The sequence below is a fragment of the Hibiscus syriacus genome, unplaced genomic scaffold (genome assembly GCF_006381635.1).
Source record: "Hibiscus syriacus cultivar Baekdansim isolate YM2019G1 unplaced genomic scaffold, ASM638163v2 tig00110388_pilon, whole genome shotgun sequence".
Taxonomy (NCBI): domain Eukaryota; kingdom Viridiplantae; phylum Streptophyta; class Magnoliopsida; order Malvales; family Malvaceae; genus Hibiscus; species Hibiscus syriacus.
In genome coordinates this window covers 259,615-280,617 of record NW_024062718.1, presented here as the reverse complement: position 1 = coordinate 280,617, position 21,003 = coordinate 259,615, and the positions used below count along the sequence as shown (strand labels likewise).

Genomic DNA, 21,003 nt, shown 5'->3' with positions numbered 1-21,003 from the left:
TAAATTAGAAATTAATTGTTTTTTGTTTACATGTCACATCTTCAACATAACAAAAGTTAGCATTCAACATTTGAGTAATCATTTTGTGGTGAATTAATAATGCAAGTGAGCATAACATATTTGTTGAAAGTTGAGTGAACAAAGTAGAAGAAAACCAAATTAAAAATGACCTCTTGCATAGTTTACCCTAATTTTATCCATTCTTAATTAATTTGTTCAGATGGAATGCAACAATCTAAACACACGTTATTTACTTTATACACAAAAAGGTCATAAAACAAAAGGATAAAATTGATTAAATTTATAAAAAAGAATTGTAAAATATTATAAAAGATGAGGATTATCATGAGAATCTTCCATTATCTAAGGGGAAGAGGTGATATTCAAATTACTACAATATTCACTTCTTTGAAAGCTGATCAGCTACACACGGTCTGCTTCATTCTTCCATGGCGTCGCCTCCTTCAATGATCTCCACTTTCTCCTTAAGTGGAATGATTTTAGTCAACAGAACCTCTGCAACCATAGAAATTCAATTAAATAAAAACAACATTTCAAGTAATCTGGAACATCATACACAATCTTGTTTCAGCAGAAAAACTGTAATACTTTATTAAAGCCGATATTGGTCAACTTTACATTTTTCTTGAAATACTCGTGACCATTAGAATGACCTTGCTTTGACATTCAAATTCTCTGCTATTGACCGAACATGTTAGTAATCACAGTTCAACTATGCTACATCCAAACCTTCAATAACAACATGGCATTTTGTTGTTGTTCTTTTAGCAGAAAATGAAAACACAACGAGATCGTTCTTCATAATTAAAATGGAATGTAATTATAAAGAACATCACCACTAACCTGTCTTCTTGGGAAAAGAATAGCCCTTGGAGCTGGTGTAAGTTCGAGGATTAGGTTGTAGGTGGTTCCTCAAGTAGTCTTTGCCACCCTGAGGCAAAATTCATCAAAATGAACATAAGGTGTGTCCCTTCTGATGCAGGAGCTTATATTATTATAATATTTATTTATTTCAGTTTTATCAAATATTAGAGATGTTCTGGATGGCTAGGATTATAAGTTTCCTTTATGTTTGAAATCTAGGGCCAGGATTAAATTATCTTTGTAACCCTAGTATAAATAAGCTGTAAAAATATTACAGCCACAACTTATCATTATTATTTTCTTTGAATTAAAAGAAAACCAGAGGTTTCCCTTCAACCCAAAGTTTTTCTTGAGTTCCATCTTTCTTACTCATTTGTCCAACCTTATTTCTTTTGATTAATGTTGTTTTTCTTCTTACCCACATCACCTTCAAACAAAAAAGGGTTAGAGTAACATCAAACCTTAGTTATAACACAAACATCAACATTGCTTCCACTTCCAAGGTCGTTGAAGATACCAGAGCATATAGCCTCAGTGACAAGTTCAATTCCTTCATTTCTCTGCAAAGAGAAAACAGTTGACCGAGTATTATATTCAACATATCAAAATAGGTGTAGTTGCTCCAAATTGAATATTGCTGATTTAATTTACTTTGAAACAGCAAACACATGAAATGTTTATTTTACATGGAAAACAAATCACAAGAGAATTTACATTGCAAACAATCCGATCATCAAAGAACACATTAGGGTAGTGTACCCTTTCAATCCTCAAGAAACCAAAAGAAATGAATAGTTGAACTTACAGTAAGGCCTTCTTTGTATTTTGATTCAAATACTGCCATTGCCGCCAGGGAACCAGAGCCCATCGTAGCAAATGGCAATGTGTCAGTTGACCCATGGGGGTATATCTGAAGAATTTAAGCATTGCTGTGATGAGAAACTACAATAATAGAGCAGGCAAAAAGCTACTGTCATTTGAAGTGCTGAATGGTTGGAAAAAACTCACAGTATGCAAATGAGGCCCAGTGACATCAACACCACCAAGAACCAAAGCAGCTGAAACATAGCCTTGGTAACTGAACAATTTCCTAAGCAGTTAGAATCACATATTCTATATAGACTGAGGTATGTTGGTAAAAAAAATACAAGAAAACAGTAAAACATTACTTGAAAAGGTTTCTCTTGAGAAGGGTCAATGCTGTAACAACCCTCGACTCTCTACCCTTATGATAGCGGTGCAACTGGAGCTGTGAGCTGACCATGTCTGAGGATATGCATAACACCAAAAGAAAAGGTTAGCTACAGTAAAATGAGAATGTGAAAATAGCAATTATAAGTGAGGTGTTCAAGCATTCAATTCAAAGAAACTACTGATGTTTTTTGAATCATATTAAACACCAATTTCAGAAAGTACCAGTAACTGCCTCTGTATCAGCAGCAGTTCCAGCCCCACAACAGTAAATGTTTGGGGCCATGTAATGAATGTTCTCACAATTCTTGTCACAAACTATAGGTCCTTCGGTTGCTCTAGTGTCTGCTCCAAGAATAACACCATTCCATAACTAGCATCAGAACTATGCTGAACTGAACATAAAAAACGGACAAGTTTGAAGATAAGGAAAAGAAGATGGCACGGGGCAATTTCACAACAATAAGGCACCGACTCTTTTTTTTTTTTTTTTTAAAGTTCTGCAGCGGATATTAACCAACAACCATCATCTCAGTTTCTGTCTTATGAAGTGTAAATCAACAATATAACACACAAAGAACCATGAGTTCCCTTGAACTTAAAATCAACCAAGAAGCTAATCAAGTTGTAACTTATTCTATCTATTTCAGCTTTTCAAGGGTTTGTTTCAGTAATAAAAATCATGAGCCTGAAATCACGATAGCATAGATATACCTCACAAAATCTTCCACTTTAACGAAGTCCTAAAGTCTACAGCTATAACCAATTATTTCCAAATTCACCATCACATAACCCACTTGGAATAATCAACCACATGGAAATGACTAACAATACTGAAAAATTACAATTCATCCCTTCCTCGACTCCTTAATCTAAACATCAACAGAAAAACCACAAGCAAATTATTGGACTTTCCCATTGTCAACCAACCAAATAAGTATCTAATTAACACACTGATTGTAGCAAAAAGAAGCAATTTTTATCGTAAGATAACAAAACGCATTAAATCCCATATAGTGGAATCCACATACACACGAAAATCAGCTAAAAAAGAAGCAAAGTTTCATGGTAAAACAATAAAAGTATTAAAAATCCCAGAAAGTGTTTTTTTCTCTACGAAATTTGTACCTGGAAGATCAAGCCGACAATAGTGGTACCCGTTTTACGAAATGAAGGCGGATTAACGCCTTTATTTGCAAGCATCTCATTTCTCTTGCAAAGATCGAAGCTGAATCCCCCCTTCGGAGGAACTTCAATCACTGACTTCGACATATTTCTTTTTTCGCCTTAAATTCAAATCTGAATAAAAATTAAAACAGAAAGATTAGGACTTTGATTAATAAAGATATATGCCGGAGATCTCAACGGAAAAGCTGAGAGAGAATCAAACCGGAGAACAGATTTCGGATGTTCATTCCCAAATGTTTTTATCATATCATATCGCAATTAAGTAGTTAATGATTGATTAACAAAAATAAGAACAATTCAAAATTTTAATAAATAAATTGAATTTTATTGAATTTTTAAAATTTTAAAAACTAACACATACAAAATTAACTATACAATATTGATCTTTATTTTTCATTAATTTCATTAATCTTTATTTAAAAATAATTGATATTATTTTATGTTCTTGAAATGATTTTTCTCCCGTTTTTAAGGTTAGATTTGATGATAACTCTTCAATTGACATTTGTTCATGCTTCTCTTATATTATAGGTACATGCAATCTCTTCAAATAAGTCATGTTTAAGTTGTGATATTGTTAGTTGTCAATCTGTCATCATCGTTATATTTATTTTTATGTTAGTACAACAAAGTTTATTTTTCAATAACAACAACATTGATGTACATTCATATCTACTATATTTTTGAATCGTTCGATTGAATTTTTTAATCATTTTTTGTATGATCTTATATATATTATTTAGTATCTAGTTTATTCTTTTTGATAATTTTACAGAAAACGAACGATTGATATGATTGGTCTACTTTAATTTTTTTAGATTTTTTAAATTATAACTTTATTGTATTGTTTAATAAAATTAATTATTCTTATTAATTAACAATAGCAAAAAAAATTAAATAACAAACGATATTTTTAATCTCAAGGAATAATTTTTTTATATTTTATATATGAATTATATAAAAGCATGAAAAAGTAAATAATATTAAATAATATTTTTCATGCTTTTAAAATGGAAAATAATTTAATAATTTAATTGATTTTGAGTTGACTCATCATATTAATCTAATTAAATATTTTATTAATTACACGTATATTTTTAATCTAATTAAAAAATTAAATAACTTTAGATGATAAAACTCAAATCAACCGCCTAAATAAGTAGGCAAAATACTCTTGTGAGAATTTACGCTCTCCAAAATAACAAACAATCTCTGGGATTAAGAAATATGCAAATACGTAAACACTATTAACACTATGAAAATCACTAAGAGAAACAAGAAGATTAATAAGCAAAGACACAAGAGATAATAAAATAAATACTTCTTCTATTAATAAGCAAAGGCATTTTCACTTATCATATTCTAAAAACTCCTCCTCCTCTGCTTTTTAAGCTGTGAGCCAATTATAATATTAGTTATAAAATTTTTGGTGCTACCCCGTAACATGGGTAGCCCCTATAGCTCAGTGGTAGAGCGTCAGTCTTGTAAACTGAAGGTCTGTAGTTCGATCCTGCATGGGGGCAGATGATTCTATCCCTTTTTTTCAAATATTATTTTAAAAAAAATTCATATATTTAAAAAATCATATCTATATATTATATCTGTATTTAAATAGTATATGTTTAGTACATATATTTTTTAAAAATGCCAAAAATGGGTGAACATAATTCTTGCATATTGCTGAAAGTAACAAACATCAATTTCCAAATTTCATTTTACCAAATCTGATATACTTCTGTTTACAACTTTGGAAAAATGGATGCTTTTAACAGTTTTTTTCAATGTTAATTATAGATGACAAATTCTAAAATAAAAAAAATATCAACAGAAATGAATTTTAAACACAGTCTCGTCACCCCATCACAATAACAAGATTCTTTTCATGTGCTTACCTACCATGGACCCCATAGTAGTGGCGGATGCCCTAAGCCTATAGGGTCAAGTGCATCATATTATTTTGGAAAATTGTTTAAATTTAACTTAATATGTTATGGAAAAAAGAAAAAAAAATTACAATTTTTTCATACTCATTATTTTTAAGAAAATAAAATTAAAATTTTGGACCCTCATTCTTAAATTTCTGGATCCGCCACTGCCCATAGTAACGCAAACATCCTCTTGCTCGATCTCCTTCTTCAGGTCTTCGACTTCGATCTCATAATCCTTATTATTAAATTCTTCAACCTCTTGTCTTAGAGCTAAGATTTGAGCTTCAACAACATCTTCTTGTTGAGAACTGTACATTGTCAATGCTCTCCTTATCCATTTGATCATATATCAGTTGTTGTTAAGTCATTTTCTACCCTCAAGATTAGGGTTTTTGCCTAACTTTATCCAAACCTAACTCCTCATATTTGGGTCCCTAACTTTAGTGGTTAATATTCAATCTCTCGTTTTGGAGGGAGGGCCTCCCCACCGGAGACTATTCTGTTGAGGTTTGTTTTCGATTCGATTCAATTGATTTAATTTAGATTAAATCGTTCTATACGAAAGACTAAATCATAATATATGTAAACTGTATAGTCTAAGCAAAACCTGTAATGGTTAGAGTGCTTGAGAAAAGCACATTGACCTATCCTCGTCATCATGATGATTGTGTCACAACTTTTACTTTTCTTGGTACCTAAGCCACCTTGAATTATTAGAGGATCGCATGCTTTGTGTTACAGTATATCCTATATGGGAAATTTTGTTCGTATAATTGAACTTAAATTCCACATCAAAATATGTATTAAAAACATTTTATCACTAATTATGATATCAATTAAAATGTTCCAATAACATGAATAATCCGATTAATAAATAAATTTAATATTATCATATGGTTTGGATAATAATGTAAGTTGTAATTAAGGGCGAACATAGAATTTTATGTTAGACATGGTAAACTTCTAAAATTTTAAGATATGATGAACTTAAAATTTTTTAAGGGAGGTAGAAACATATTTTCAATGGAAAATACATTAAAAAATATTTAAAATATATGATAATTTTAAAATTTTAGAGTCATCTCCCTTAGTCGGTCCCGGTTGTAATGATTCAATGAATGAAGTGCATCCACATGGGGAGTGCATGGATTTGTTAGGTATATTAGAAGTAACCCTTTTCCATTGATTGCAATAAAATTTTATTGTTCGTTTCCCTTGAGTTCTTGACCCTACAAGATATTATAATATAATAAATAAATAGGTAAATTTTATGTTTAATATCTAATTATTATTTTTGTTCTGTTTTGGTAATTTAATTATTTTTTAAAATTATATTTAATATTATGTTCTGATCTCATTTTAGTCATCATTGTTAAAAAATTAATTATGGCGATGACATGTCAATATAAGGTAATGTCACATCATCATTGAAAAACCACATCAACAGTTCTATTAATTTTTTAATGGTATGTAACTAAAATAAAACCTAAACGTAATGTTAGGTATGATTTTAAAAGAAAAAAAATTGTTTGGTGACTAAAATAAAACAAAAGTGATAGTTGCAGCACTAAACATGTTATTTATCCTAGATAAATATCGAGTCAAATTGAGTAAAAGAAATGAGCTTTTCAAATTGACGAATCTCATTTTATGATTCAAATTTTATTTAAAAAAATTTCGAGTTGAAATGTTTGAGTTTCTCTTGAAATTTAATTGTAATTATTTATAATATAATACAAATTAATTCCAAAATTTCTCTAGTCATATCAGTTATAATATATACATTTTCACATTTTTTTTCACACGCGTAAGTAAAATTAGTAATGTTAATTAATCAATCACCGTCTATAATTATAAAATATATTTATAATATTTTTTTAAATGATAGATTTTGAGGACAAATCATTGGTGGAAATATAAAGGAGTAAAGAAATTTATGGAAAGAAATAATTTATATAAAAAAATACAAAAAAAAATCAAATTGAGAGATTAAATCTAAAAGGAAGAAAATTGTTTATAGATATTTCATAATATCATAGGAACATGTGCTTTAAATTTAATTTTAAAAAGAAAAGTTAAAATTAGGGATGACAAAAAAATTCGTACCTATCAGGGAAAATCGAATTAAACGTATCAGGTTCGGGGATGATAAACGAAAACGGGGAAGGGGAAAATTGAATTTTTTAAACGGGGACGGATTTGATAATCCCTGCCCCGATTACCCGACCCGATAAATATCCATTGTTGCGTCTGAGTCTACCTTTAGTACAAGTAGTAGATTGGTGAGTCCTCATTGGAGTCGTCTTCATCCAAAGACGTTGGAAGCGCTAATGTGTGCCCAAAGTTGGTTAATAAACGAAATAAGAGGTAATCAATCATTTCTTTTACTTATAAGTTTATTTTTTTTCAATTGTATTGTTGATATGATATGTTATATAAATTAATAAATACAACAACTTGTTCACAAGAGTCCGAAGCATATTGTAAAAACATTGAATATGATCGTGATGGTGGTGACGAGGTACTAAATTGATATACAAGTTATACGTGATATCATTAACGTTTTTATATAAATTTTGGTGGCTTATAATTTTTTTTGTGTAATTGTAGCAATCGGGGGTCACAACTGTTTGATGACGATGGTGGTGTCGTTGACGTTACTTGAAAGTTGAGAACTTTGGAAGAATGATTTCGTTTATAAAAGTTGAAACATTATATTATTAGTCGTTGTCATTATATTTGTCTATTTGAATTGTTTTTTTATATTTTGGATGCATTTGGTGGTGTTTGGCGTTTCAAGTAAGTTTAGATCCGATAATGACATTATTTTTTTAAATAACTCGTGTCATCGTGTGAAATTTAAACGGTAACGGGGATCCCCGCGGTAAAAAATAACCATCTAAGGTAAGCGGTTATTTAAACAGGTAATTTTCACCACGATTATCCCTGTGGTGAAAATTACTCGTTTAAATAACCGTTTATGCTAAACGGGGATACACGTTTCCCCGATTACCCGATGGGGATCCCCTTTTAAATCCCCACGTTTTTTTAAGTGGGGACGAGTATAAGTTTTTTAAACGGGGACGGGGGACCAATCTCCGGCCCAAAACCTCCCTGTTGCCATCCCTAGTTAAAACAAATGAAGAATTTAAGACATAAAAAAAAATTATATAAAGTTGATGGACTAAATTATAAAAATAAAAATTGTTTTTAAAAAAATTATTTAAGGTACTACATAGGTATTCTAAATTAATTTAGGAGTGTGTTATTAAATTTAATAAAAAAAACTTAAAATGGTGAAAGAATTGAAGAAATAAAAAATATAAAATAATCAAATTACTTATCTAGAGTTTTAAAAAATATTATACTAAAGTTTAATTTCTTTTAAAATTAATAAAATTTAAATTAACTCAAACTCAAGAATAAAATTTACTAATATAACTTAAGTGAAAAATTAAACTTAAATAATTCAAAATTTAAATCAGTCTAATTTGACTCGATCCAACAAAGTAAATCCCACTTCAACGTTCAAAGAACAAAATCATTTCTTTAAATAAGTAAATTACAAAAAAGCCAGGGAAAGGGAAAAAAGCCAGTTCCAATTCCTTCTGAAACGAACCAAAGAAGAAAAAAGTAAAGAGATTGAAAACAGAGCAGAAAAGGCAGAGATGGGAGGGGTAACGTCCTCAATGGCAGCAAAGTTTGCATTTTTCCCACCGAACCCACCTTCGTACAAGCTTGTAACTGATGAAATGACTGGTCTTTTGCTTCTTAGCCCTTTCCCTCATAGAGAAAACGTTGAGGTTCTTAAGCTTCCAACTCGGCGTGGCATGGAGATTGCAGCTATTTACATCAGGCATCCCATGGCAACTTCCACTTTGCTTTACTCTCATGGAAACGCTGCCGATCTGGGTCAGATGTACGAGCTTTTCATCGAACTGAGCATCCACTTGAGGCTCAATCTTATGTGGTATATACTCTGTTTTCAGCTTATTCTTTTTTTGTTGCATATTCTTCTTTTTATAAAAAGATTGGAACTTTTCTTTCTCATCTGACGGGTGTATTTTGGTTTCTTTTCACCTGGGTTTTTGGAATTCTGATGCTTTTTCTTGTTTCCCTGATGTTTTTGGCTTGTTTTTGACACATGGGTTTTTAATTTGGAAAGGAATTGAGTTTTGAGCATTTAGAAGATAAAGTTGCTTGGATAGTGAACATGGATATCAGTGTATGGTGTTGATTGTTGAATGTGGGCAAACTGATTTGCTTAACTGAGTTTAAGTGAGAACTATACAGATTATGGCTTATCTAGCAATCGATCTTGTTCTAGTCCATATAGTGATGGACAGAGGAGCGATCCACTTTAATATTTTATATATATTTTCTATTGATAATATGTTATTGTCTTTTTAAATTTTATAAGTTCGTTCATCTAGAATATTATAAATTCACTCCCTATCATAAAATCTTCCGGAAATCTTCCTTGGACAGGGGTGAAGTTATATCCTTGCCAAAGAAGTTACAAGAAATCAAAGTTCACAGTTTTTTACATGTTTTTTTTTATATTGTGCAGCTACGATTATTCGGGGTATGGTCAATCTTCCGGAAAGGTATATAACATACTCGATATTGCTTTAAAAGGAAATGTTTTAGATCTTCCTGTAAAAGATTGGTGGCAATTGTTTAGCTAATATGGTTGTCGAAAGCTCATATCATTAATTTATTACAGCCAAGTGAGCAGAATTCGTATGCTGATATTGAAGCAGCATATAAATGTCTTGAAGAAAGCTACGGTGCAAAACAAGAAGATATCATCCTCTATGGCCAATCTGTTGGTAGTGGTCCTACTCTAGAACTAGCAGCCCGACTGCCTCGGTTAAGAGCTGTCGTTCTTCATAGTCCCATTCTTTCCGGCTTGAGAGTCATGTATCCCGTAAAGCGTACGTATTGGTTCGACATTTATAAGGTAATCTGGAAGCCTTATGAGTTTGGTTGTCCAGTTTATTATACTAGTAGGATTAGTTTATGATAGCATTGCTAACATAATGTTTTTGTTTTGTGGTGGTGTTTGTGTGCAGAATATCGATAAAATACCGCTAGTCAATTGTCCCGTTCTTATCATTCATGTAAGCATCTATAACCATGACATTTTCTACTTCATGATTTTCTGTGTTATAGATTTCATATTTGAGCCATTACATTCTATTATATGATTGAACCATTGTTTACCAACGTGGTAGTTTCCGTATTCGTTTACTCTTCGGATAGTCAACAAACACAAACAATGAAGATCCAATAGCTCATTGTCTTGGCACATACCAAGAAGAAAATAACTGTCGTCATGTATTGATCGTGAAATGATATACCTGTGGAAGATTGTTTGCAATTTTCCCCAACAAAATTTTGGTTAAAATGATACAGAATACCGGAATTATAGCTTTTGAGATCAGTCTTTTTATATCGATGTGTAGGGAACTTTGGATGAAGTTGTCGATTGCTCGCATGGCAAACAGCTCTGGGAACTATGCAAAGAGAAGTACGAACCATTGTGGCTCAAAGGAGGGAACCACTGTGATCTAGAGCATTACCCTGAGTATATTAGGCATCTCAAGAAATTCATATCAACCGTTCAGAAATCTCCTTCACAAAGGTACAGTTCAAGGAGAAGCATGGATCAAGTCGAACAGCCCCGGAAAAGCGCAGACCTGTTTGAGGTTGGGAGGAAGAGTACTGATCGAAGAGAGAAACCGAGGAAGAGTACAGACAGACCTGAGAGGTTGAAGAATCAGACTAATAGCATGGATAAGCTAGAAAAACTAAGAATCTCTTTTGACCAAATGGAAAGGTCTCGGAGGAGTGTGGATTGCTACGAGAAGTCCCGGAAAAGCATCGATCACCAGTTCGAAAAAGCTCGCAAAAGTGTTGATCGGTTGGATAGAATAAGAACCGGATGATACTTTGGTGTAAAAACAAGTAAAGATTGCATACAAAAGCGTTTGGTATCGTGAGGAATCAATCTTGGTTTTCTTATTCTTCATCTTCAAAATTGATTATCATTGTTATGGTGTTTTAGGGCTATATAATTGGTTTGTCCTATATATCATCTGTGGCATGAAAATATGGGTTTGTTGTTATAATGCTACTATTCCCTAGGTTAACTTTAGGTATCTAAAGAATTTTTCGTTAAAAGTAATTAACGTTTTTTTCTATTACATTTTTAAGTGCTTACATCGTAAGGACGATTAAAAAAATTGTTAAGTGACCAAAATAATTATAAAATAAAAAGTAAAATAGAATCCAAGGATTTAAACCAAAATCAAAACAGAATAATTTAAACTATGAATTTACTTTAAAAATGCTTATGCTTTGAAAATGAAAAAAAAACTATGTATTTCATTCAAGTATTTCAGCACGCTGCTCATTATTACATAGACTGCACTATACATATTTAACTAACCATAAGATTAACAATTACTGGAAAAAGAAGGTAAAAAAACTGACATTGAAACATTCATTCAACCGAGACGTTTTGCTGGAATCATTCGTGCCGTGTCAAGATTTTGTTCCGGTCTTCTCTTTTATACTCCCTGACTGATGAGCAATTGCAGAAAGCTACTTCGGCGAACTGAAATGGATAAGTTAATGTTTATGTGGCGGAGTAAAACAGAGGTAACTTCGGTTTCTGCTCGCTGTGTTCAACTATGGCGGATGGTGGAAGACGACCGACACAGATCATGTACTGTTGCAAATAGCGGAAATAGTTCCAGCCATCCGCGGTGGCTTAAAACTTCATACACCTCTCTTGCCGTCGATACACCCTGATCATAAGATAAAAGAGATTTATTCATAATCAACAAACTACGTATTCAAAAACATATTAGAGAACTCAATATTTTCAATCTTTTAGAATCCCCGATTGATATAAAAGTAATGCAGATCCGAATATGCTCGTGTTTGAGATTTACTCGATTTTTTTTGGCATTATTTTCAGGATCATGTTCCCTTGTTTAAGATTTACCTGTAATTTCTGACCCTGCAACATCTCAGCTTCAAGCTCATCGAAAGATCTGCGGATGAGAAGCAGTATGATCAAAACTTGAATGACGATTGTATGCATCCAACATGAGTATGACAATTGTTTTCCTCAAAATTTTCATATATTTTAAAGATCATATCCAGATGCTGGTGTTGGAATATGTGTCGAACATGAATGTTAACCCGAACATTAATTAAGGGTAACCTTTTTCCTCCATTCTTAGCAAATGCCTCAGCAACTTTTCTGTTTCTTCCTCCCACTGCCCACAAATGGCATAGTTTTAGTATCAAAGTAGGTTAATTTTCTCGATCAAAAGGTACGAAGATAATAGGGTCAAGCTTCCTTCCGTTATTTTTCTATCATAATGGATGTGATCTTAAACCGAAAATATCAGTTTCTTACAGCAAGTTGTGATGACATCAGCAACTCCACAGCTTTCAAAGAAGGTACTATCCCTAACAGATGAAAATAACAACTTGGAGAAAGCTATCATCTCTTTTAGACCAATTCTCATTATTGCGGCCTGAACATTTGCAATAGCAGTGAGAAAAAGAAACTTCTGGAATATGTTAGACCAATGCTAAAAACTGTCTTGTACTAACCTTCGTGTTATTTCCCATGTCGAGTCCGTCAACGAAACCTGTTTACGTTTGGTAGTAGTATAAATATTAGTTCGCGACTAGAAGAACGGAAACCGACCTAGACATTACTGCATTCATACCGGCTGCTATGGCCACAACATTCTTCAAGGTGCCACATAGTTCAACCCCTCCACATCCTGGACCTGTTTTTCATAGAACATGAAATGCAAAGATTAGAATTCGTTCTTTACTTCTTTTACACTCTCTTCCTATTCATTGATTTGTCGAAGCATTTAATCCGACCATTACGATTTACAGTTATACCTAGCGTAGTTGTAACTGTAAACCAATCTATAAGTTCAATGTTTAATTGAGACTCAAAAGAAAAGCACATTAATGAGACTCACAGGTGTGACAACGAAATATGGGGTACTGAATAACCGAACCCATTGTTCTGCGATTTCTCGTTTGTCACGGTACCCGATCGTTGCTTCACTGAACTTCTCCACCGCAATCTACAGAACCAATTACTTCTGAGAAAACCAGTGGCGAAATGACAAAGTATGTGAAACTTCACAAAATAAAATCAGCCGATCACCTCATTTGCGATATTCGCCCCCATCAGAACAGAACAATTGATGCCGAGCTGCTCGGAAATAAGAGTGGAGATCATGCAAGGGCCTTCCATCTTAACCTCCATTCCTTTAATAAGTGAAATAGCCTCAGCATCTTCCCTCACCTTACCAACAAGCCTCTTGCATATGCCCTCCATAAATTGATGGGGTGTCACAAAAACCAACATGTCTGCATCTTTAACTGCAAAATTTCCAGTCTCACCATAAACAAAAACATCTAACCCTTGATACAAGCTATCTTAAACTCGAAGCGGAGCAACATATAATACAAGCACTCAAAAGCCTACAAATCAACAAAAAATTTCACAGGAAATCTAAAGAAAACAGCAAAATAAGCACCTGCATTTTCGAGATCTGGATCTGCAATGACATTTTTACCAAGTTTAATACCAGGGAGATATTTAACATTCTCCTGTTGGGAAAAAAACAAACAAACAAAAAACAGACCAGTCATTATTTAGACATTTTAAAAAACAAAGAAACTGCAAATAAAATGTCTTTTAAATGCTTACATTAGTTCTATTAATGACATCTGTAAGCTTCTCACCACTTTGCAATGTCTCCTCAAATACCCACATCTTAACTTCATCTGAATTTTGATTACATGAAATTAAAATTCACCCCCTAATTATCCAAAGCCTTAAACCATTCATCCATACGAACAACCAAAACGAAATGGAAAAAAAATGATGGGGGAAAAGTATACCACGAAAAGAGTTGAGCTTGAGGGTGTTTGAGGCAATGAGCTTAGCAGCAACACTGCCCCAGTTGCCACTACCAACAACAGTGACCCTTGATTTGTAATCTGCTTGAGCATCGTTGTTTACAGTGTCGGACGTGTTATGGGGCGGTTCAGGGACCGGAACTTGTTCGAAAGCAGGGGCCATTGAAGGAGAAATGAGAGTAGGAAAAGATGAGTGGCGATGAAGATATGAAGAAGAAATAGTGATGGAAAGGGAAAAGAAAAAGCATGAGGGCGGAGATGACACAGAGAGGTTGTCGTGAGAAACTATGAGACAAGTGTGTTTATCTTTTATGTTTTTATCGAATCTGGCGATGTACTCTATGTTCCTTCTCCTTTCTGTTATGTTTGGTTTCTCTCAAAACCAACTGTTTCCGAACTTCTTTATTATTTTTAGAGTTAATTGCATCACATGTTCTCAAAGTATAATCCTCATTTTAAATTGGTCCTTAAAATATTAGATATTCCAATTTAATTACTAAACTATGACTATTATTCTAAAGTAGTCCTTAAACTTTTGAACATTTCAATTTCATCTCCAAGCTATAACCTTCATTCTAAATTTGTCCCCAATCTTTTTGAACATTCCAATTTCATCCCAAACTATAGTTATATACTAATCACATCCATTTTTAATGAAATCATTAGGCCAAGTTATATTATTATATGTTTTAGAAAACAAAATTCAGGTAAAATTATGGTTGAAACTAATTACATATTTTTGATGAATTTGAGGGTGAAATTAGAAGATTCAAAAGTTTAGGGACCAATTGAGAGAGAGGGCCATAGTCTAGGGATAAAATTAGAATGCTCAAAAGTGTAAAGACTAATTTAAAATGGGAGTCATAGTTTGGGGATGGAATTAAAATCTTCAAAAGTTTAAGGACCAATTTAGAGGGTTATAGTTTGGGACAATTAACTCTTATTCTTATAAATAAATTTTTGACATAAAATGATTTTATTCTTTCATATTATGAGAATGATAAAATCTAATTTTATTTAAATAAATAATTTAGAATGATAATATCAATTTTAGTTTTCCCCCAAATACTTAAAGTAATCCGATCTTGGGTCTCTGAGCTCTACCAAATTGGAGTTGTGCAAGCCCATTTTTGGTGGTCAATACTATTTAGCATATTAATAAAAAAAAAAAACTATTTAGCATAGCATTGTAAGAAAATGAATTAAAAAGAGTTGGTATACCAGAGGAGAAATTGAGCCCAAAGAGGAATTCTTATTTTCTTAAGCAGGTCTGAAAAATAATCATTGGTGTAAAATTCGTATGACATTAGCAACCCAACAATCCTTTTGTAACCCCCTAGACCCGGCCTATGCGTTTTGACTAAGTCTAGTGGATCACATTATGATTCTTTAAGACATTTTTCCGAAACCGTTATTCAAACAATGTAAAATCACATTATAAATGACATGAAATTATAATAAATCATACTATCAAAACCTAACTTGTAAATATAATACCAATAAGTAATAAATTAATTTAAAACATATCTTAAAAATCAAATCACGATAAACCGAATAGTAATAGTAAAAATGTCATCATATTAAAATCTCATACTTTAAAATAAGGTCCATGTCAACAAAATAAAGTCAACTTACAAGGTAAAAACGTTACAATCAGATATACTTCAAGAGATATGTTGATCCTCCAAGTGCTCAATCCAGGGTATCTAACCAACAGTATCTGAAAGGGGAAAAAACATTTTCGAAAAGTGAGCTAGGCTCAGTGTGTCCCAATATTACCATAAAATCACTATAGGTACACTAAACATATCATAGTCCAAAAAGTCTCATAAAATTATACTGCAGTAAATCTCTTTAAAAAGCGTTACCCTAAGGGAACATCTTAGGGCCTGAGAGCCTACCCAAGATAGATTTCGGAGCCGTGAGGCCTACCTAAGAACACATCTTAGGGCCGCAGGGCCTACCCGAGAATGATCTCAGGGCCGCAGAGCCTACCTAAGAGTCACATTAGGTCTGTAAAATTTTCCAGCTTGATCAGAGCTGTAATTTATAAATTCGTATTCCAAAAATTCAATTGCACCGTGTTATAAATTCCATAAATCCATAAACATGGTAATCATATACCATTTCAAAACAAATATCAGATAACAGTCATAATCCATAAATCATCACATTAAATCGGTGCATCAACAATACGGTAACCAAAGAATTCAGTGTACCACATATTAAAACAAATATAACAGTTCAGTAATAAATAGGGAACACACCTCGATAATAGGTTCAAATCGTAGATCTACCGATTGCTGGTTTCACCACGCTCTGCTACAGTTTTCGAACCTAATTTATAGTAACACTATATTACTTATGGGTAACATAAATAAATCTCTAAAATCATAAAATTTACTGGTCTTACGGGTGAATAATGGCATACGTGGTTTAACTGATCTAGAAGAGCTGGGTCGAGCTGTTGAACGATCCGGTGAGTCTCGTGCACCTTCAAATAACAATAATTTATCAGCCCCAAATCTTACTTAATTGTTCAAAGCTAAAATTCTTAAGTATCTAAGCATTTTTCGAGTTTGACTATCAATTTGGGGTATTTCGAGTCTGAATTTGGCCAAACAGATTGCGGAATCGGAATCAGGACGTCGAAAAATATAAAGTATGACTTTTCGAAAATCCAAATTCTTGGTCAAAGTCAAAGTCAACCACTTTGACCGTCGATTTGGAGACCTTCGGGTTTGAATTTGGTGAAACGGACTGCGGAAATGGATTTGGCACGTCGAAAACTATCAGGATAGGTATACTCGGAAAAGATTTACGGTCGTTTAAGGGTCGGTCAAAGCCATCTTAAGTTTTAGTCAAAGAAAGTCAACGGTCAACGGTCACGGTCAACGGTCGGGTCGGGTCAACGGTCGGGTCGGGTCAACGGTCGGGTCGGGTCAACCCGGTTCAGACCGGTCAAACCGGTTCAGACCGGTCAAACCGGTTCGAACCGGTCAAACCGGTTCAAAACTGGTCAAACCGGTTTTCCAGCAGCTCACTCTCCCTACGGCGGCGCGTGCGGCGCGTGAACAGTGCCACGGTGTCGGAAAATTCCCGGAAAAATTTCTAAAAATTATTTTGAGCGATTTCGAGATACTTACAACGATCGGTTCAAATTTTTGAACGGCAGAGAGCTCGTATTTCAACTCGGCCTAATCTTTGACTGCTCCACCTCCTCACGCGCCGTCGTCGACGGCGAACAAGGTTGACACCGGCGGACTCGCAACGACACAAGGAACACGATGATGCAGGAGGTGTCGTAAACGGAACAACGATCGGCGGTGAATTTAAGTTTTTCCCGGCGATAGAGCTAAAAAAAAACGACGATGCTTTGACTGAAAATTCCCGACGTTTGGCAGCGTTTCACTTCAATTAATTTGAAGGGTTTGTTCCTCGCTTGATGATGAACACAACGGTGGTTTCAATTTTACGATTGGACGTCGAACGGCGTCGGAATCGGGCTTGGAAGTAAGGGTACGGGAGGAGAAAAACTTAAGCAATTTAACATTTGTGGTTTCTGATTTGAAACCAGAAACACTCTTAAATCACCAAAGCTGCCGACACTTTTAGGATAAATTTAGGGTTTGGTCCCTGAATTTCCTTTAACTCTAAAACAAGCTCCAAGTTTTAAAATATTTCAATTTAGTCCCAAAAAAATTTACCAATTTTCACAATTAACCTCCAATTTCAATTTAATATTATTCTAAATTTTTCCGGGTTGTTACACCTTTCCTTTCATCTCATATCCCAGAGGAGAAAAATCTTTTCTTAAAAAAAAAGAATCTTCCCTTGAAGAACCAAGGAATGTTTCTATTCTAGGGTCCATAAAACAGGATTTCCCCCCGAAAATCGTTCGAAATAGAAACCGGTAGGGATTGCCATGACTGGACTTCAAGGAGCTCTGTCAAAGGGCTTCGTGTCGTTATAACAGATGTCCCACACGGCTTCCATGGCATCCTTTGCGGCTGTTTCAGAGCAGAAAGGGTTTGAAGTCACTGATTTCATAACTCTTCGTCTCACACAGTCCTTAAAAACCAAAACATATATCACTTAGATTTGATACAGAATACAGAAGAAACCATATAGGAAAAGACCTAACCATAACTAAGTTGAAGTAAATTATGAACAGCATTAATGAGTCATTAGCAAGATAAAGTCAGTTTCCATCACAAACTTCTCTAGTTCTAGCTTTGTAAGTACACCATATAACACGCTGGAACCAACGATCCATGACTAGAAACTTCGTTACTTGGACTCGGGTTTGAGTATTGAAGAAAGGTATGGGAAATAAGGATTTTCTAAGTTTTTCCATATATTGTAGGGTCCTTGGATAGTCATATTCCTATACCCATTTCTGAAAATGTATTAGGCACAGATACGTTAATAAAAATCAAGAGTTGGAGCAGTGCTGACTACGAAGAAGTACATGTGAAGGGCCGGTCTAAGATATATTTCTCAAGATGAATAGGTCAATTCCTCTTCCTCTTGAAAATCTCTGCTTCATAGAGCTATTTAGTATTTTACACAAAAAAGTAGTGACAGGATTCTTTTAGGAAATTCAACTCCTTACTGTTTTATTCGGATTCATGTTCCTACTTAGGAGTTTGGTTTGTAGGATCCTAATCCTATTGCTGGAGAAACAAACATTTGCAATAAAACCAGCTAATACAAAACCTAGAGATTATCCTAACCATAATTTCGAGGAAATACATGAGTAAAATAAGATAAATCATATCTTGCTGACACCCATACACTTGTTAAACAAAATAAGAGAGAAAGGAACTCACTTGTTCATGGCCTCTTATCTTCATAAAACCCCGCAACAATTCTCGTTTGTAATGGCAATCACCACTTAGATGTCCAGCACGAATCTGCAAAGATAGAAGAAAACTTTAAGATATCTAATTACCAAATGTACCTAGGGCTAGGGAGCCCAGATACAAGTAGAAACCAAATGCCAGACATTAAACTACAGCAGTTTTTGGTTTGACAAACCTCACTACAGGCATGATGAGCACAATTTGACCAGTCCAAGTTTGCAGCACGGCATTCATCATATGCATGAATAAGCTCATGTATAACTACTTGATTGACATCGTCTTGAATTTTCATATGGTTGCTACACACCACTATCTAGAAACACACACGAAAAATTACAAAAAAAACATTTATAGGATAATCAATTGCATTAAATAAACCATTAATCATTCTGTATTAACGGATTAAGTAATCACACTCTTTTACAGCCAAATTACCGTGGTTAATAAGCTGCTTGAATTGGACTAACTCAATAGCATCATTTTTAGCATAAAGAAAAATAAGTAAAAGGACTTACCCCATTGCCACGAAGATAGCCTCCGCCCATTTGTTGTTCGCAATTAACTGCTTTGATGAAATTATCACCTAACTTACACCCAGCTTTATCCATATGCTCCATCAAAAATTTCACCATTGGAGCTGTTCCAAATACATACACAAAAAAAACAATAATGATAATGATAAATGACACATTCAATCATATGGTAAAAGGGAATGTTCCCAGTTTGAGCAGCTGCAGGGTGTGTGTTGTCGATAAGCTAAGAACTCTATTTGAGTGAGTAAAACCCAGATCCTTGATCTAAACCCCAAAAAAACCCTAAGATCATAAACCCTGCGAACTCCATTCAAGTAAAACATCCAAATTGAACATTACCCACTGTTTCCCCCTGAATAACCATCAATAATGGAAAATTGAAGTCAACCTAAAACCCTAGATTAAAAAACCCAAAATCATAAACCCTGAGAACTCCATTCCAACAAGTAAAGCAACAAAATTGAACATTTCCCAAAGTTTTTCCTATGAATAAACAACCGAGGATTCTGAAAGAGTGATAAACTAAAACCCCAGTAAAAGAAAAGCTCGCAAACACTAAACAATCTGAAACACAGGAAAATCATACATTTAAGAAACAAAAAAGATTAGAAAGGAATTGAAACTTTACTCCGTAGACTTCTTTGAATCATGTTTTCGCATTCATTAACGGTGCATCCTTCGTACTTCTTGTAGGATTCTTCTTCCATTTTTCAGTGTTGGAATTTTGGCCATATAATCAACTAATCAAGCACCACTATAGCTGGTACTTATGGTTTTTCTATACCAGGAACTGCCAGTCGGTATTTCCGATTGTTTTTACTTAAAAAAGGGGTAAACTATGTGTTAGTATTTAATCTTTCAGCTTTAGTCCGTTTTAGCACCTGAACTTTCATTATTTTTAAAATCATACCTAATTTTAGTTTTTATTTCATTTTAATACTCGCCTTAACAGCTGATGTGAGAAATTTTAATTTTTTTTTTATTTTTAAAATTATTATTTAATTAATTTTATAAAAATCCTATCCGTAAAACCCAAACGTGGGCAAACATAATAGAGAAGAGAGAGTCAGCAACCAAACGTCAACGTTTTGTATCCATGACGATCGATGTTTTGCATCAATGACGACTAGCAATAGCTCCAGAATGACTATGTCAATAAAAAACAAAGGAAAAGAAAAATAAATAAAAACAATGAACCCTTCGGGTTCCCGACGGTGATAACTTCGGTGGACGGATGACCAATCCAAACGGTGGACCACGATAGAATGACAAGTCAATCAACATAGTTTAGTTTCAGACCCATCGCACGTTTGACCATGGAGATCGGGATAAAAGAATCGAAGATTCCATCGTTGATTTTGGTAGATTGAGGCGTTTTTCGATGAAAAAGATACCAAAATTGCGTTTAGGGGGTAAAAAAGATGCAAGTTTGAATGTTTA

At 33.7% G+C, this 21,003-nt stretch overlaps 3 protein-coding genes, 1 non-coding gene and 1 pseudogene across 5 annotated transcripts; 2 read left to right on the top strand and 3 right to left on the bottom strand.

Moving 5' to 3' along the window:
* Nucleotides 1-224: 224 nt before the first annotated feature.
* Nucleotides 225-20,326, bottom strand: LOC120122853 (mitochondrial inner membrane protease ATP23-like). Of its 2 annotated transcripts, XR_005516129.1 has the most exons (9): nucleotides 20,192-20,326; nucleotides 19,546-19,667; nucleotides 19,206-19,343; nucleotides 18,998-19,081; nucleotides 18,077-18,236; nucleotides 11,007-11,015; nucleotides 4,468-4,474; nucleotides 2,891-2,900; nucleotides 727-738 (listed from the first exon to the last, which is right to left on the bottom strand). XR_005516129.1 is itself a non-coding variant. In XM_039141899.1 (7 exons), exons 1-5 carry the CDS (start codon nucleotides 20,268-20,270, stop codon nucleotides 18,102-18,104), a joined length of 558 nt encoding a protein of 185 aa, XP_038997830.1. In that variant the 5' UTR covers nucleotides 20,271-20,326; the 3' UTR covers nucleotides 225-235; nucleotides 11,007-11,015; nucleotides 18,077-18,101. The 2 variants fall into 2 exon arrangements, 1 of the variants encoding a protein (XP_038997830.1); XM_039141899.1 differs by lacking the exons at nucleotides 727-738; nucleotides 2,891-2,900; nucleotides 4,468-4,474 and adding an exon at nucleotides 225-235.
* Nucleotides 406-3,484, bottom strand: LOC120122855 (proteasome subunit beta type-7-A-like). The gene is made up of 9 exons (XM_039141900.1): nucleotides 3,440-3,484; nucleotides 3,205-3,357; nucleotides 2,302-2,449; nucleotides 2,055-2,151; nucleotides 1,894-1,963; nucleotides 1,691-1,795; nucleotides 1,347-1,445; nucleotides 865-952; nucleotides 406-516 (listed from the first exon to the last, which is right to left on the bottom strand). The coding sequence occupies exons 2-9, from the start codon at nucleotides 3,346-3,348 to the stop codon at nucleotides 440-442; spliced, it is 828 nt and encodes a 275-aa protein (XP_038997831.1). The 5' UTR covers nucleotides 3,349-3,357; nucleotides 3,440-3,484; the 3' UTR covers nucleotides 406-439.
* On the top strand, nucleotides 4,716-4,787 carry TRNAT-UGU. The gene has a single exon. It is a non-coding gene; the product is annotated as a tRNA-Thr (tRNA).
* Nucleotides 8,786-11,230, top strand: LOC120122851 (alpha/beta hydrolase domain-containing protein 17B-like). Its single transcript, XM_039141898.1, has 5 exons — nucleotides 8,786-9,162; nucleotides 9,763-9,799; nucleotides 9,919-10,155; nucleotides 10,268-10,315; nucleotides 10,661-11,230. Exons 1-5 carry the CDS (start codon nucleotides 8,861-8,863, stop codon nucleotides 11,141-11,143), a joined length of 1,107 nt encoding a protein of 368 aa, XP_038997829.1. The 5' UTR covers nucleotides 8,786-8,860; the 3' UTR covers nucleotides 11,144-11,230.
* LOC120122854 lies at nucleotides 11,803-14,543 on the bottom strand (annotated as a pseudogene).
* Nucleotides 20,327-21,003: the final 677 nt, after the last annotated feature.